This window comes from Symphalangus syndactylus, chromosome 14, assembly GCF_028878055.3.
Source record: "Symphalangus syndactylus isolate Jambi chromosome 14, NHGRI_mSymSyn1-v2.1_pri, whole genome shotgun sequence".
Taxonomy (NCBI): Eukaryota; Metazoa; Chordata; class Mammalia; order Primates; family Hylobatidae; genus Symphalangus; species Symphalangus syndactylus.
The window spans coordinates 107,725,297-107,739,663 of NC_072436.2; the positions used below are offsets into that span (position 1 = coordinate 107,725,297).

Consider the following 14,367-nt stretch of genomic DNA (forward strand, 5'->3'; position numbering starts at 1 on the left):
GAAAGGGTGCTTGGGTGACAGGCACCCACATGCCTCCAGATTACAGGGTGCCAGGGCATGGCAGCAGGGTGGGCCTGGGGAATTCCCACATGGCTAACCTGGGCATCAGCCTGGTAAGGCAGAAGGGGTGTCAGGAAGCCAGGCTGTGGCTCCATGTCACTGCATGACCTCGGCAAGTTGCTTCTCCTCCTGTGCCTGGCTCTCCCGAGCTGTCGAGTGAGGCGTGGCCTCTGGGCCCCGAGGGGTTTACAGGTTGCCTGGGAGCAAGACAGAGATGAAAGGACAGGTTGGCAAGCCTGCCTGACTCTGAGGATGACTGGAGATGGTGCTCCTTTGGGGCAAGTCCCTGCGGAGGCACCTCCTGGCATGGCCAGGGATGTGGGGGGTCCTCTGCTCATGACTCACCCTTTCTGGGACTGACATTGTCCCCTGGGAGGCGCTTGCCAGGAAGGGCCTGATCTGGTCCTTTCTGCCCTGTGCAGATGTCTCAGCCTTAGCTGCGTCCGGCCCAGGCCAGGAAAATGCTGGCCGGCTCTGCCCCATGGCAGGGAGGGCGACGGCGCTGAGATGTTGGGGGCCTTTCTTCTGGACAGTGAACAGCATATGTGCTCAGCTTGGTCACTGCCCTGATGATTTTTGGCAACACGAAACCAACATAACCACTTGTCCTCAAGGACACTGCACCCTGAAGCCCTCCTTCGATCTGAGTCAGGGATCCCTGTCTGATGCCTCCCGTCTCGGGACTGGCCACCCTTGCACAAGCCAAAACCTTGTCCAAACGCTCTTTCCTTCTCCTTCTCTCAGCCCCCAAATCTGAAGTCACCGTTCTTAGTGAGGGTTCCCTAGAAGCTGACTCTAGACAGGGGTTTGGTGACCATGACATGGTGCTGGGTCACCCCTTAGGAGTCCTGATCAGGGGCAAGGGAAGTGGAATTTTATGCCCATCACATGTGATTGGTTAAGGGAGCTCCCCCTTCTGCCCTCTGGGCAGTGCATGAATTCCTGGGAGCTTCTGCCTCTCCAGGGGTTGCCGGCAAAGCTGGTTCCAGCAGCAAAAGATGGCGCCTGACTAGAAAACGTAGGTAGCTGCTGCTGGCGAGAAAGTTCCCTGGGGGGAGGGGTAAAGGGCTGAGGGCTGGGGGCTGGGGGAGGAATCTGGGAGGAGCTCTGGCAGTGACTGCAACAGCAGCCGAATGCTCTCCATTTGACCTCTATTTCTGGAAAACATTTGCTTCTCTCCCTTCCCACAGCCACCCTTATCTGTCACCAGGATACCCAGGAGCTTCCTAACTAAACTCCCGGCAGCTCCATTAACTACTACCTACCCAGCAGCAGAGGGACTTTCTAATGCCTATCTGAGCCAATTTTCTTGATCGAGCCAATTTTCTAAATGCCAATCTAGCCACTCTAACCGCCTGCCCTCCGGTGGGCTCCCCCAGCCCTTAGAGGTCTCAGACTCAGCCATCCCCAGGCACAGGGAGGTGCCATGAATGAATGAACCCAGGGTGGCCACTGCAAGCCCACAGCCCTCCCCAGATACCTGTCTGTTGGAGACAGCAGTTGAGAAATGCACCTCACCTCTGAGAAGATGACATCATAAGTGTGATGATGGATTGGTGTGGTGCAGCGGTAGGGGAGTGGAGGGTACAGGTCCCGTCCAAAGGAGGCAGCCTCTGCTCGGCTCCAGCAGATGGTTCTTGCAGGGCTGAGGGACAGCACGTGCAAAGGTCCTGGGGCAGGAGCGGGGCACAACCATGGGAGATGCAAAGGAAGGCCAGTGGGGCTGGAACACTGGGGAGGGGCTGGGAGGTGGGGGTAAAGGAGGGGTGAGGGGCCTGGACCCTGCGCTGACAGCAAGCCAGGTGGGCTGGGGGGCACAGTAGTGTGATTCACGTCAGAGATCAGGAGATCACCTCTGGTGTGGGCAGAGTTGAGATCATTGAGGAGGGGCCAGGAGACCAGGTGGGAGGTTTCTGCCACGGATGGTCCAGGCGATGAGGAGGTGCGAACCCGGGCGGTGGCCTCAGGGAGGAGGGGATGAACAGGCTCAGGATGTGGTGAGGAGGCCTTGCTGAAGGGCCAAGTGTGGGGCCGGGAACGGCTGTGGCTGCCTCTTAGTGGACTCGAAGGCTGGAGGCGGAGAGAGGGAGCCATCTACTCCAGAGTGCATCTCACTGCTGCTTCCAGGAGCCCTCAGGGCACCTGGGCAAAAACTGTCCTGGAGGGTCCTAGAGCCCCTTGGGGAGGGTAGGAAGGGCACCCGGGCTCCCACCCTGTCTGTAAGATTAGATCAGCCCCACATAAGTTCTGGGGTGCAGGGGGAGGAAGAATAAAGAGGAAAAGGACCCAGGAAGCACTACATGATCCAAGAAGGGGCTGGGCACAGCGGCTCCCGCCTGTAATCCTAACACTTTGAGAGGCTTTGGTGGGAGGATCACTTGAAGCCAGGAGTTCAAGAACAGCCTGGGCAACACAGTGAGACCCCCATCTCTACAAAAAGTTAAAAAAAAATTGTTTTAAATAGAAAAGCTCCAAGAAGGGGTGGAATCCCTAAAACATCTCCCACGCTGCACACCCAGGTACTGGTGCTGGGTTTCCTCACTCACCTGCAAGGTGGTGTGAGGGGGGCTGGAGTCCGCCATTGCAGGCTGAGGACTCAGAAGCTTGGAGAGGGAAAGGCCCTGCCCAAGGCCACCCAGCTAGAGGGAGAGGGTGTCATCCCCAGTGCAGCCATGACGCTCCCATCTCTGCTTTCTCTTGAAGCCATTCAGAGGCCGCCTGCCCCCACCACCAGCCCCCTGCCCTCCTGTCTTCAGCAAGCCCTGGCCAGAGTCGTGACCTGCCTGAGACTTTCCCTGTCCTGGCCTTGCAGGGTTTGGTTCTGATTCTCAAAGCAAAATGGCCTCCTCTGTTGCTAAACTGTCTTCCCGGAGGATGGCAGGTTCCCAGCGGGGCTGTTGTGGGCAGTAGGGGAGGAAGGAATACGCAGGGGGTATACCAAGGAGCTGCTTACCATCTTCCAGGCTCTCTGCTGAAGGCCGTGCGTGTTCCCCACTTTTTTTTTTTTGAAACGGAGTCTCCCTCTGTCACACAGGCTGGAGTGCAGTGGCGCAATCTCTGCTCACTGCAACCTCCGCCTCCTGGGTTCAAGCGATACTCCTGCCTCAGCCTCCTGAGTAATTGGAATTATAGGTGCCCACCACTACACCCGGCTAAGTTTTGTATTTTTAGTAGAGATGGGGTTTCACCACATTGGCCAGGCTGGTCTTGAACTCCTGACCTCAAGTGATCTACCCACCTCAGCCTCCCAAAGTGCTGGGATTACAGGCATGAGCCACTGCACCCGGCTTGTGTTCCCCATTTACGGAGGAGGAAATGAAACACAGTGAGGCGAGGAAGCAGACACAGACAGAGCCCATTGGAGCCCTGGGCCCCTCACTCAGCTTTTAAATTGTGTGATTTGGAGGAAGAAGAAAATCAAGTACCTTATGCAACCCTGTGTCCCAAGTTTTCATCCCTAAAATGACCCCACAGGATGGCTTCAGGATATTCTTCTGCGCCCGAGGGATGAGGCTCAGGGGACTCTGGGGGATGAGGCCGGTGCTGTTTGGGGTGCAGGAGTGAGCCCCTGAAGCAGCATCCATCCACTGCTTCCTGTGGCCAAGCTCCTTGCCCAGGGAACTCCTGGGCTGGCAGGAGGTGGCCGGGTGCCCTGTGTCTCCTCTCCCCATTTTCCCAGTCCTGTTGACTTTTCCTCCAGACCCTAGCTATCCCATCTGAGTCCTTCTTTCTGTCTAGACAGAGGTGGCCCTGGCTGTGCCTCTCCTTTGGAACCCACGGCCCGAGCGGCATGCTTGGAGTGGTATGGAGTTGACAGACCTGCTTTCTATTCCTTTTTTTTTTTTTTTGAGATGAGTCTTGCTCTGTTGCCCAGGCTGGAATGCAGCAGTGATCTCGGTTCACTGCAACCTATGCCTCTCGGGCTCAAGCAATCTTCTTGCCTCAGACTGAGTAGCTGAGACTACAGACACCCGCCACGGCGCCCAGCTAATTATTGTATTTTTAGTAGAGCTAGGGGTTTCACCATGTTGGCCAGGCCGGTCTTGAACTCCTGACCTCAAGAGATCTCCCTGCCTTGGCCTCCCAAATTTTTGGGATTGCAGGCATGAGCCACTGAGCCCAGCCCTGTTTTCCATTTCTGAATCACATCTGCAAGTCTGTGTCAGCTTAGCTGGGAGGCACGGGCACAAAGTCGGCCCTGTTGGGGAAACCCTGAGAACGAATCAGGGCTGTCCAAGTGTGAGGCAAGTGACATGTCCAGGCAGTCATGAAATTCCAACCTCACTTCCTCTTTTTTTTTTTTTTTTTAGAGACAGGATCTCACTCTGTTGCCCAGGCTAGAGCACAGCAGCACAGCCTTGGCTCACTGCAGCCTCGAATTCCCGGGCTCACGGGATTCACCTGCCTCAGCCTCCTGAGTAGCTGGGACTACAGGTGTATACACCACCACACCCAGCTAATACTTTAGCTTTTGTAGAGACAGGGTCTCATGTTGCCCAGGCTGGTCTCAAACTCCTGGGCTCAAGCAATCCCTCCACCTCAGCCTCCCGACGTACTAGGATTACAGGAATGAGCCACCATGCTGGGCTCAACCCCACTTTCTTATGATCATGGCAGGTCACGCAAGCCTTTAATGGCTCCCCAGGGCCAGTCGCACTGAATCCCAGGTCTGCCCTTGCTCACTGCCACTGCCTTGATCTTCTTTCTGGCCTCCAGGACTGTCTGCTGGGACCATTGCAGTAGTCTTTTGCCTGGTCTCCTACTCTCCCAGTCTTGCCCCATCTGGTTCAGCTTTTCCTCCTAGCAGCAGATTGAGCTTTCTGGAATCCAAATCTGACTACGTCCCACCTCCACTTAGAGTATGTCACTCAGTCCCACTGCCCGCAGGCTGGCATCCAAGCTTGCTCTCGCCCTGGCATTCAGGATCAGCTGCCTTGAATCTGCCACCTGACAACAGCTCCCCACCGAACCCCACACTCTGACCCAGAGGAGCCATCATCCCCAACACTCCCTGTCATGTCCCTGAAGCCTGACCTTGACCCTGGTCAGCTGTTTCCCACACCCTGAATGCACTTGCTGTCCTTCCCATCAACACCAGCTCCTCTTTCAAGGTTGGTCCCAGTGGTTGTCCCCAAGAGGGGCCTCCAGGATTCTTAGTGACAAGTGAAGAATCCAATCGTGGCTCACTTAAGCAGAAGAAAAGGTATTAAACAGATATTGGGGTATGCAAAACTCCCAGGAAGGCAGGAGGATCCCATGGAAAAGGGGAGGCAAGACATCACACCTTTTCCTACCACAGAGCCAGCCTGGTGAAGTCCTCCTTCTTCACAGCTGCCAGGAACTCCATGTGGCCCAGGCTCCCTCCAGAAAGAGTCCTGGATAGGACAAGCCTCCAATTCAAACTCCAGAGCAGGTGCCTCTGATTGGCAGAGTCCAGTCACATGCCATGCCCTAGCTGCAAGGGAGGCAGAGAAAGTGGGTGTGGACTATTTGGGCTCCTCCCATGGAAGGCGGGCTCTGCTTGCCCATTGCCCTATGTGGGAGGACTTTCCTAACTGTGGGGTGGGAGTTCAGAGAGTGGGGGCTCATAGACTAAGGCTCTGTGCCTCCCCAAACCTCAGCATTGCCCATCTCAAGAGAGGCACAGTCGAATATCTGGTCACTCAGTCCTTGACACAGCCCTCTACTGCACCCCAAGTCCACAGGTTCAACTTCCTGTGTGTGTCTTGCGCCCATGGGCATTTCCACATCTCTGCCTCCTTCTCTGTGCAAGCTTCCCTGATGAGCCTCCCGTCCAGTGGAAGAGACAGGCACTAAAATGATGAGGACAGCCCAGTGTGATACATGCTGTGATGGGGACATGCAGGAAGCCTAGAGGAGGCACCTGGTCCAGCTGGGGGCATCTGGGAAGGCTTCCTGGAGGTGGCACTGCTGAATGTTGGAGAATAAATAGGAGTTACAGAAACAAAGGTGTTAGGTCAGGTGCAGTGGCTCACACCTGTAATCCTAGCACTCTGGGAGGCCAAGGTGGGCGGATCACAAGGTCAGGAGTTCAAGACCAACCTGGCCAACATGGCAAGACCCCATCTCTACTAAAAATACAAAAATTAGCTGGGCGTGGTGTACATGCCTGTAATCCCAGCTACTTGGGAGGCTGAGGCACAAGAATTGCTTGAACCCGGGAGGCAGAGGCTGCAGTGAGCAGAGATCATGCCCCTGCACTCCAGCCTGGGTGACAGAGTGAGACTCAGTCTCAGAAAAAAAAAAAAAAAAAAAGAGAGAGAAAGGAAGGTGTTGGAGGCATCATCCCAGGCTGAGGCAACAGTTTGCAAAGCCACGGAGGTGCAAGGGGGAATTCCAAGGAGTTCTGGCATCAAGAGGGGTAATGTGTGAGGCAGAGTTGTCAAGAGATGAGACCACTCAGGGTGGAAGGTGCCCAATCACTGCTGGCTTGTGGGGCCTGGCTTTGAGTGAGGGCTGTGTGCCAGGGCAGGGGAGTGGCATGGTCAGATGTGAGCTGAGAATGACCCCTAAGAGAGCCCGACCTGGGGAGCAGCCAGGGGTGTGGCAGGACCGTGGGGACCAGGAGAGGGGCTCGGCTCAGAAGACTCAGCTGGCTTCTGGTGGCAAGCAGAAGTTTGCCACTGCTGCTGGGGCATGTCTGGGCGAGGCAGAGAGACGTGGGCAAGTCCCTGGCCCAGTCTGGTGTCCTCAGTTTCCTTATGTGTAAATAGAAGGGTGTAGTGATCTCCAGACCAGGGGCTGAGAGCCAGTGAGGCCACCCACTTCCTGCTCCTGTCCGCCCCACTCCCACGATGTACCAGGAGCTGGGGATGCAGTGACAAGAAGTGGAAGCCACAGCCCAGCTCTCATGGGCAGCGGGTCCAGGAGTGGACATGCAGTGATGACCTAGGTCTGGGCTGAAGAGGCTTTTCCCAGCAGTGTGTGGCCCAGCACGCAGGAGAGATGCACCAGGAAAGGGATCTTAGCCGTTGACAACTGCACTCCCATGGCAGCCCCACTGGGGCCAGGTTTCTTGGGACAATTGATGCCATCATTCCGGGAAGCCTACCCCAGGAGAGGCCCTGATTTCCCCCCATTTGCATAGCCACAGTAACAGGAAACAGGATTCACATTGCCTCATCAGCGCGGGCTGGGCCAGGCCAGGCCAGCTCAGGGCTCAGCTTGGATGTCCCAGCCTGGGCTGCCTCCTGGACAGCTGGCAGAAGCCCCATCTGGGCACTCCATCCGGTGGTGGCCAGACAGGTGGCCCGGGAGCTCCAAGGCTGTCCCCAGGCCCACCTGGATTTCCGACATGAAGGCTCCAAGCAGCTCAGCTTCATCCCCTGGGGAGGAAGGGAGGCTGTCAACAGTGACAGCTGGGTGCTCCACTGGGGTCAAAGGGCGCCGAGTTACTGCCAAGCTATCCTGGTTCCCAGAAGTGATGTGTAGAACTTCCTCCTGCAAGGAGTGTGCCTATCTGCTACCTGGCCCCCCTCCATCCTCTCCCAGTTTCCCCCAGCTCCCTTCCAGAAAGCCAGGCTTTAAGCAGGAAGAGTGCTTCTCAGATGCTGTTCACTGGGTGCTGGGTGTGACCCAAGGCTCCACATGCTGAGCTGGGTCCAGAAACCAGGAGTTTGGGGTGCAGAGAAGAGGCCAGCCTGGGTTTAGCCTCATCAAAGCCAGATGCCCCAGAGCCCTGGACCTCCTGGGCCTCAGTCCTCCCACATCTGCCATGGGGATACTTGTGACTACCTCTCAGCGTTGACAGGAGACACTAAAAGGGAAGGTGCTGTAGCAGTGCTGGTGACTGCGATCCTAGCGCTCATGTCTGCCTTAGTCCCAGTGCTCCGGCCGCGTTGGGCAGCTATTGAAAGAGAAGCCAGATTTCAACATTATATGAAGAGACAACGTGGTGGAAGGTTAACCCTGTCCAAGATACCCTGTGGACACAGCCTGACCTGGGTTCAGATCTTGGCTGTGCTACTTGCTGGCCGTATGACCCAGGGTGAGCTCCTCAGCTTCCCTGAAGCTCAGTTTCTGCATCTGTAGAATGGGAATGAATAGCGATGCCCATCTGTTGGGGCTATGGTGAGGAGTCGATGAGACACCACATGAAAGGGACCCGATAAAAGGGAAGTTGTGGATGAGGGGGCCATGAGCCCACCGAGAGGATGTAAAGTTCAACCCTATAGCAGCTCCTGTGGCAGAGGCTGGGGTTATGGAAATGAGCCCCCGTGGCTGTGTTAAATCAACCCCCCGGAGAAGTCAGAGGCAGTGAGGAGGCAGGAAGCACTCAGTCCTAGACTAGGGATCCAGAGAAGGACTAAGGAAGGCAAATGCCTGGCCAGGGACATCTGAGGAGGCTTCCTGGAGGAAGGAATGTCTGAGCTAGTGTCAAGGATGGACAGGTTTGGCCACACCAACGTGAAAGGTCGCATCCCAGGAGAGCAGCCAGCCGAGGCAAAGGCAGGGTGACCAATGTTTCTCTGCAGGCGAGGGAAGGACAAGCCACGTGCTTGACGGATCACCCACTGCCTCCCCCACAGACCCCTGACTCCACCTCTCAGAGCCCTGAGCCTCCAGTCATGGGCACAGCCATTCTCTCTCTCACACCAGGTCTTCAGACCCCTAGCAATGGGGATGCCCCCTTTCCTGGCATCACAGGCAAAGCAGGACAGTGGTGGCACATACCTGGTGGTATGGACCCTGTCCTTCTCCATGGGCCCCTGCTCTTCCTCCTCAGCATCATCGTTGCCAACACTGTAATTTGTAACTGTTTTCTGGTCATTTTTCTACGCAAATAATTTCTGAAAGAACAAAACGGGGTTATGGTTTCCAAACTCTTACAACTTGCTTTTTCCTCTAAGGATACACATGCCATGAGCATTTTCCCAGGTAAGCAATACTCCAAATCACTATTTTATTTTATTTATTTTATTTAGAGATGGAGTCTCATTCTGTCGCCCAGGCTGGAGTGCAGTGGTTGCTCACTGCAACCTCTGCCTCCCGGGTTCAAGTGATCCTCCTGACTCAGCCTCCTCGGTAGCTGGGATTACAGGCATGTGCCACTACGCATGGTTTTTTTTTTTTTTGAGATGGGGTCTCGCTCTGTCGCCCATGCTGGAGTGCAGTGGTGCAGTCTCAGCTCACTGCAAGCTCCGCCTCCCGAGTTCACGCCATTCTCCTGCCTCAGCCTCCCCAGTAGCTGGGACCACAGGCACCTGCCACCACGCCTGGCTAATTTTTTTGTATTTTTAGTACAGATGGGGTTTCACCGTGTTAGCCAGGATGGTCTCGATCTCCTGACCTTGTGGTCCGCCCGCCTCAGCCTCCCAAAGTTCTGGGATTACAGGCGTGAGCCACCGTGCCCGGCCTATGCCCGGCTAATTTTTGTGTGTTTAGTAGAGACAGGGTTTCACCATGTTGGCCATGCTGGTCTTGAACTCCTGACCTCAGATGATCTGCCCGCCTTAGCCTCCCAAAGTGCTGGGATTACAGGTGTGAGCCACCACGCCTGGCCTCCAAATCACCATTTTAATGGCAAGGGGCTAGGGGTGGGGTGGGATGCCCCATGGCATAGATGGACTGTCATGAATTTAACCAAGTCTGTAATCTCAGCAAACATTTCTTCAGGAGGGTAAGATGTGTGCAGCCAAGAGTACAAGGGTCCAGAGTCCTTTGGTTTTGTTTCTGACTCCACTTTTTTGTGTTTAAAGAGATGGGGTCTCACTCTGTTGACCAGGCTGACCTTGAACTTCTGGGCTTAACTGATCCTCCTGCCTTGGCCTCTGGAGTAGGTGACTCTACTTCTTAGAGCTGTGTGACTCTGGACAAGTTACTCAACCTCTCTGTTTTTTCTTGGTTTCCTGAAAGATGAGAAACAGAGGAGCCCCTGCAGATGCCTAGTCACAAGACTCCCTTGAGATCTTGTGTATGTGGTGCTTAATTAAGCACAGCACCCTGGAGACAGACAGGAGGTGCCACGTGGATGGGGTAAGGGGTATTGTTGCTGTTTGTTGTTGCTATTTGGGCCAGGTGTTGATTTTACAGTCTGGAGAGTGAAGGGCTCATGCCAAGTGGCATGAATGTTCAGAGTGACCATGAGGGTTCAGTGAGACCTTGGTGCCTCTTCCCCTCCCTGCCCCCTTCCACGAAAAGCATCTGAGTCCCCTGTGGGGGGCAGGTCTCCAAATTCCCAGAACCATCTGAGGCTGGTTGGCCTCACAGGCCAATTACACCAGTGTCCCAGGAGTCTAGAAAGACGTTCTAGAAAGACACTCTCTGGGGAGAAAACCATACTGAAGTCTGCCCAGAATGCCACCATCACCCACCCCCCTCCTCTGGGTTCAGCACTGCCCTCTCCCTGGGTTCTCCTTTGCATGTTAAATTAATGCCCCAGAGAGGCTCTGCAGACGGCCCCAGTGACAGCCACCACTGGAGAGAGAGACTCCCTGGATGGATGGACAGATGGATGCAGCCCCAACCTCCCCCACTCCCCCGGGGCCCCAGCCAGAAGGCAAGAAAGCCCCTACCCAGCCTCCAACTGCTCAAAATCCCCAGCGCCAAATTCCCCCAGCCTGGGGATCGCCAGGAGGGAGCCCTGTGTCCCCAGTGTTGGCCCCACCTCCCTTCCCTCAGGGGGCAGGTGCAGCCTAGCTCTGCTCTAGTGTCCCCTGGGCACCTCTGTTCCCAGACCAGGAGCCTCCCTTGGCCCCAAGCCTGGGCACCCCAAGGCTCTCCCAGGCGTGGGTGGCAGTGTCCCTGGCTCTCCTTTCCAGGCTGCTCAGCCTCTCTGAGCCGTGATTTTCTGCAAAATAGGAATAATGGGACTATTAGATCGAATGACACACGAGATTGCCATTTCTGTGGGTCAAGATCAGACAGGCAATCAGCAATTTCCTATGGTTTCAGCAGATGGCTGCCTTCAGTAGGGAGCTGAGGACTAAATTAAGAAACAAACGAGCAGCCTGGTGCACGGAATTTGGCCCAACAAACTTTTCACTGTCATTCCTATTACTTATTGTGGTGGATGGGGCTATCCCTCTCCCACTTCAAGGATCACCAAGCCCTGCCACTCGGACAAGGCTCCCTCTGAGGCCAGGAAGGTGCCAGGGGGCCCTTCCCGAGTCCTGCCCACAGCCCCTGACTCGCCAGGCTGGACACTCCTTGCTGAGTCTTTTAACTGTCATTTCCCCCGAAAAGCCCTTAATCACCCTCTGCCCGGCCAGGGGGAGGAACTGGGAGCTGCAGGAGCTGCAGGCTGGCCTGCAGGAAGATGACTCAGGGAAATCCTTCGAGCCCCTTGGCACGATGTGGGGGAGTGATTAAGGGGGACGTCACAGGTGTGCACCATGTGTCAGTCACCTGACCGCTGACCTTTTTCTGAGATGGAGCTGCTGGAAGCTGACTTCCAGGAGAAGGGGTGGGCCTCTCCTGCCCTCCTTCCCCTCCCCAGGGCCAGGTCCCCTCTCTGTGGTGCTGGGAGGTAGGCCCTGAGCATTTCATTCATTGATTCATTTCTCTCATTTGTTCATTCATTGTTATCAGATCGATCAGTGGCTCACTTGTGTGACTCATCTGTGCGTCTGGCCCTTCATTCATTAGTAATAAACTCCATGACCATTCGCCCAGCCTGTCCTCCGGGCCAGCTGCCTTGTCAAGTGCATTTTCTCATTCAGTCCTCTCAGTGCCCAGGAGGAAGAGCTATTATTACCCCCATTACATGGAGAGGAAAACTGAGGCACGGGAAAACTCAGTAACACCCTGTGGAGGCCGGATTCAAATCCAGACCTGCCGCTATCTCTAGAAAAAAAAGTCACTGTCCCCCAAAGCTGTGCCTCCGCTTCTATGTTCCTGTAGCCACGTGGCCAGGTAAAAGTTACCCAGGCCAGCCTCACCCCACCAGGGCAGGGACCTCAGCTCACCACCTGGGTCCAGCACAGGCTTCCTCACCTTGACCCTGGGAGAGTTGAGTGTGTCTTTAGGCTACGTTAAGAGCCCCCAAACCTGAGTTCCATCCCCTATGGAGAGCCAAGCCTACCCCTGCAGATCTCAGAGAATTTCCAAGGACTAACGTCCTCACAGCCTCTCCAGCCCCAGTCTCCCAAACGCACGGGGCTGGGCCGGTTTTCCGACAGTCCTACCTCTGCACATGGGCTCCCTCTGCTCCTCAATCCCATGGACCCCAGCAGAAATGGCAGCTCTTCCCTGTATCCCTCAAAACAAAACTCATGCTCCCATGAGGCATTTGTGAGAAGCGGTGGTGACTGAGGATTTGGGGGTGTAAACGGGGAGGGGGTTTTGCAGCCACAGAGCTGCGACTTCATATTGACATCAGATCTATAAGCCACTCCAGCACAGACCACGCAGATGGACCTGCTGTGCCTGACACTCTGTCTGTGGATTCTCCCGCGTGGTGGATTTTTCTGGTGGTTTCTAAGTTTTATTGTGAGCTCATCTTCAGCAGGGAGATTTGCTGCGTGTGCCTGTGCACGTTCGGGCTCCCACACCCCTCAGGACGAGACGTTTCCCAAAAGGGATGCGTTGAGTTTGAATAATACTCCAGGGATTTCACCAGCTGGGGACCTGCATTCACACTGAATTCCTGGCATGAGATTCTAGCAACCCACAGTAGAATCAACCCAGACCTCAGTCTCCCCTGCCCTGCCCCACCCCCACACTCCCAGACTTAGACTTTCAATTTCTTAGACTTCCTGCTATCCAGTCTCGGGCTGTTCCTAGGCTGGGCACAGGGTCATGTACCCTCCCACGGGATGGGGGAAGCCCTTCGGGGTCCTGCCTTCATACTGGGGTTTCTGTTCTTGCTCCCACGAAAGTCATGACCAGGGATCAAGTCCAATCTGAGTCCCTTTCCCTTTCCCCACCCCACCCTTCCACCTTGAGTTCCATTTTTATTATTGACCCCTGAATTTGCTTTTCTTTGAGCTTTTTATTTTTCACTTTTTTAATTTTTTAGACAGAGTCTTGCTCTGTCACCCAGGCTGGAGTACAGTGGCGCGATCTCGGCTCACTGCAATCTCCGCCTCCTAGGCTCAAGGGATTATTGTGCTTCAGCCTCTCGAGTAGCTGGGATTACAGATGCGCACCACTGCACCTGGCTAATTTTTTGTATTTTTAGTAGAGATGGGGTTTTGCCATGTTGGTCAGGCTGGTTTTGAACTCCTGACCTCAGGTGATCCGCCTGCCTCAGCCTCCCAAAGTGCTGGGATTACAGGCATGAGCCACTATGCCTGGCCTATTTTGAGCTTTTTAAAAACATTTGTGGCCAGGAGTGGTTGCTCACGCCTATAATCCCAGCACTTTGGGAGGCCAAAGGAGGTGGATCATGAGGTCAGGAGTTCAAGACCAGCCTGGCCAAGATGGTGAAACCCTGTATCTATTAAAAATACAAAAATTTGCTGGGTGTGGTGGCACGCACCTGTAATCCCAGCTACTCGGGAAGCTCAGGCAGAGAATTGCTTAAACCCAGGAGGCGGAGGTTGCAGTGAGCCGAGATTGGCGACAAAGTGAGACTCCATCTCAAAAGTAAATAAATAAATAAATAAATAAATTGCAATTATTTATTTAATTTTTAGAGACAGGGTCTTGCTCTGTTGTCCAGGTTGGAGTACAGTGGCACAATCACAGCTCACTGCAGCCTCAACCTCCTGGGCTCAAGTGATCCTTCTGCTTCAGCCTCCTGAGTAGCTGGGACCACAGGTGCATGCCACCATGCCTGGCTAATTTTTTTGTTTTTTTGGATAGAGATGGGGTCTCATTATGTTGCCCAGGCTCTTCTTAAGCTCCTGGAATTGAGCCATCCTCCCAACTTGGTCTCCCAAAGTGCTAGGATTACATGCGTGAGGCACCACACCCAGTGGGGGCTTATCAATAGATATTTTTAAATCAGTTTCATTGATCCTGTATTAACTAGCTCCCTGGAAACCTCACCAGGGCTTCCCACTGCCCTCAGGATCAAACCCTGGCTCCTTGGAGCCCTAGAGGCCCCACACATGACTTCATCGTTTAATTTGCTTAATGCCAGGAAGGAAGTATTACTGTGTCCGAGGTGTGGATGAGAAAACTGAGGCATGGAGAAGGTGGTGATGTTGAGGAGGGGCAGAGGAGCCCTGTCTGATGCCTGGTGGTGCGGGGGGAAACGAGACCTCAGAATCCAGGCCTCCTGCTCAGTCCATCCCCCTGGGTGCCAGTCCCCAAGCTGTCTGCTGCAGCCAAGGGGGTTGGGACACACAGGAGCCACTGCCTGAGTCTGCCTAACCACTCCCTCCCTTCCCCAGAAGCAGA

At 54.9% G+C, this 14,367-nt stretch overlaps 1 protein-coding gene across 1 annotated transcript in view; it reads right to left on the reverse strand.

Annotated features, from left to right (window-relative positions):
• The window catches only part of LOC129462217 (uncharacterized), a 38,604-nt gene that overhangs the window by 19,254 nt on the left and 4,983 nt on the right, over positions 1 to 14,367 (reverse strand). The window contains exons 5-11 of the mRNA XM_063618234.1: positions 8,755 to 8,870; positions 5,355 to 5,515; positions 3,486 to 3,584; positions 1,914 to 2,130; positions 1,579 to 1,730; positions 406 to 474; positions 99 to 257 (exon numbers count right to left, since the gene is read on the reverse strand). Coding sequence (XP_063474304.1) covers positions 99 to 257; positions 406 to 474; positions 1,579 to 1,730; positions 1,914 to 2,130; positions 3,486 to 3,584; positions 5,355 to 5,515; positions 8,755 to 8,851 — 954 coding nt within the window. The 5' untranslated portion in view covers positions 8,852 to 8,870. The remainder of the gene's footprint in view (positions 1 to 98; positions 258 to 405; positions 475 to 1,578; positions 1,731 to 1,913; positions 2,131 to 3,485; positions 3,585 to 5,354; positions 5,516 to 8,754; positions 8,871 to 14,367) is intronic.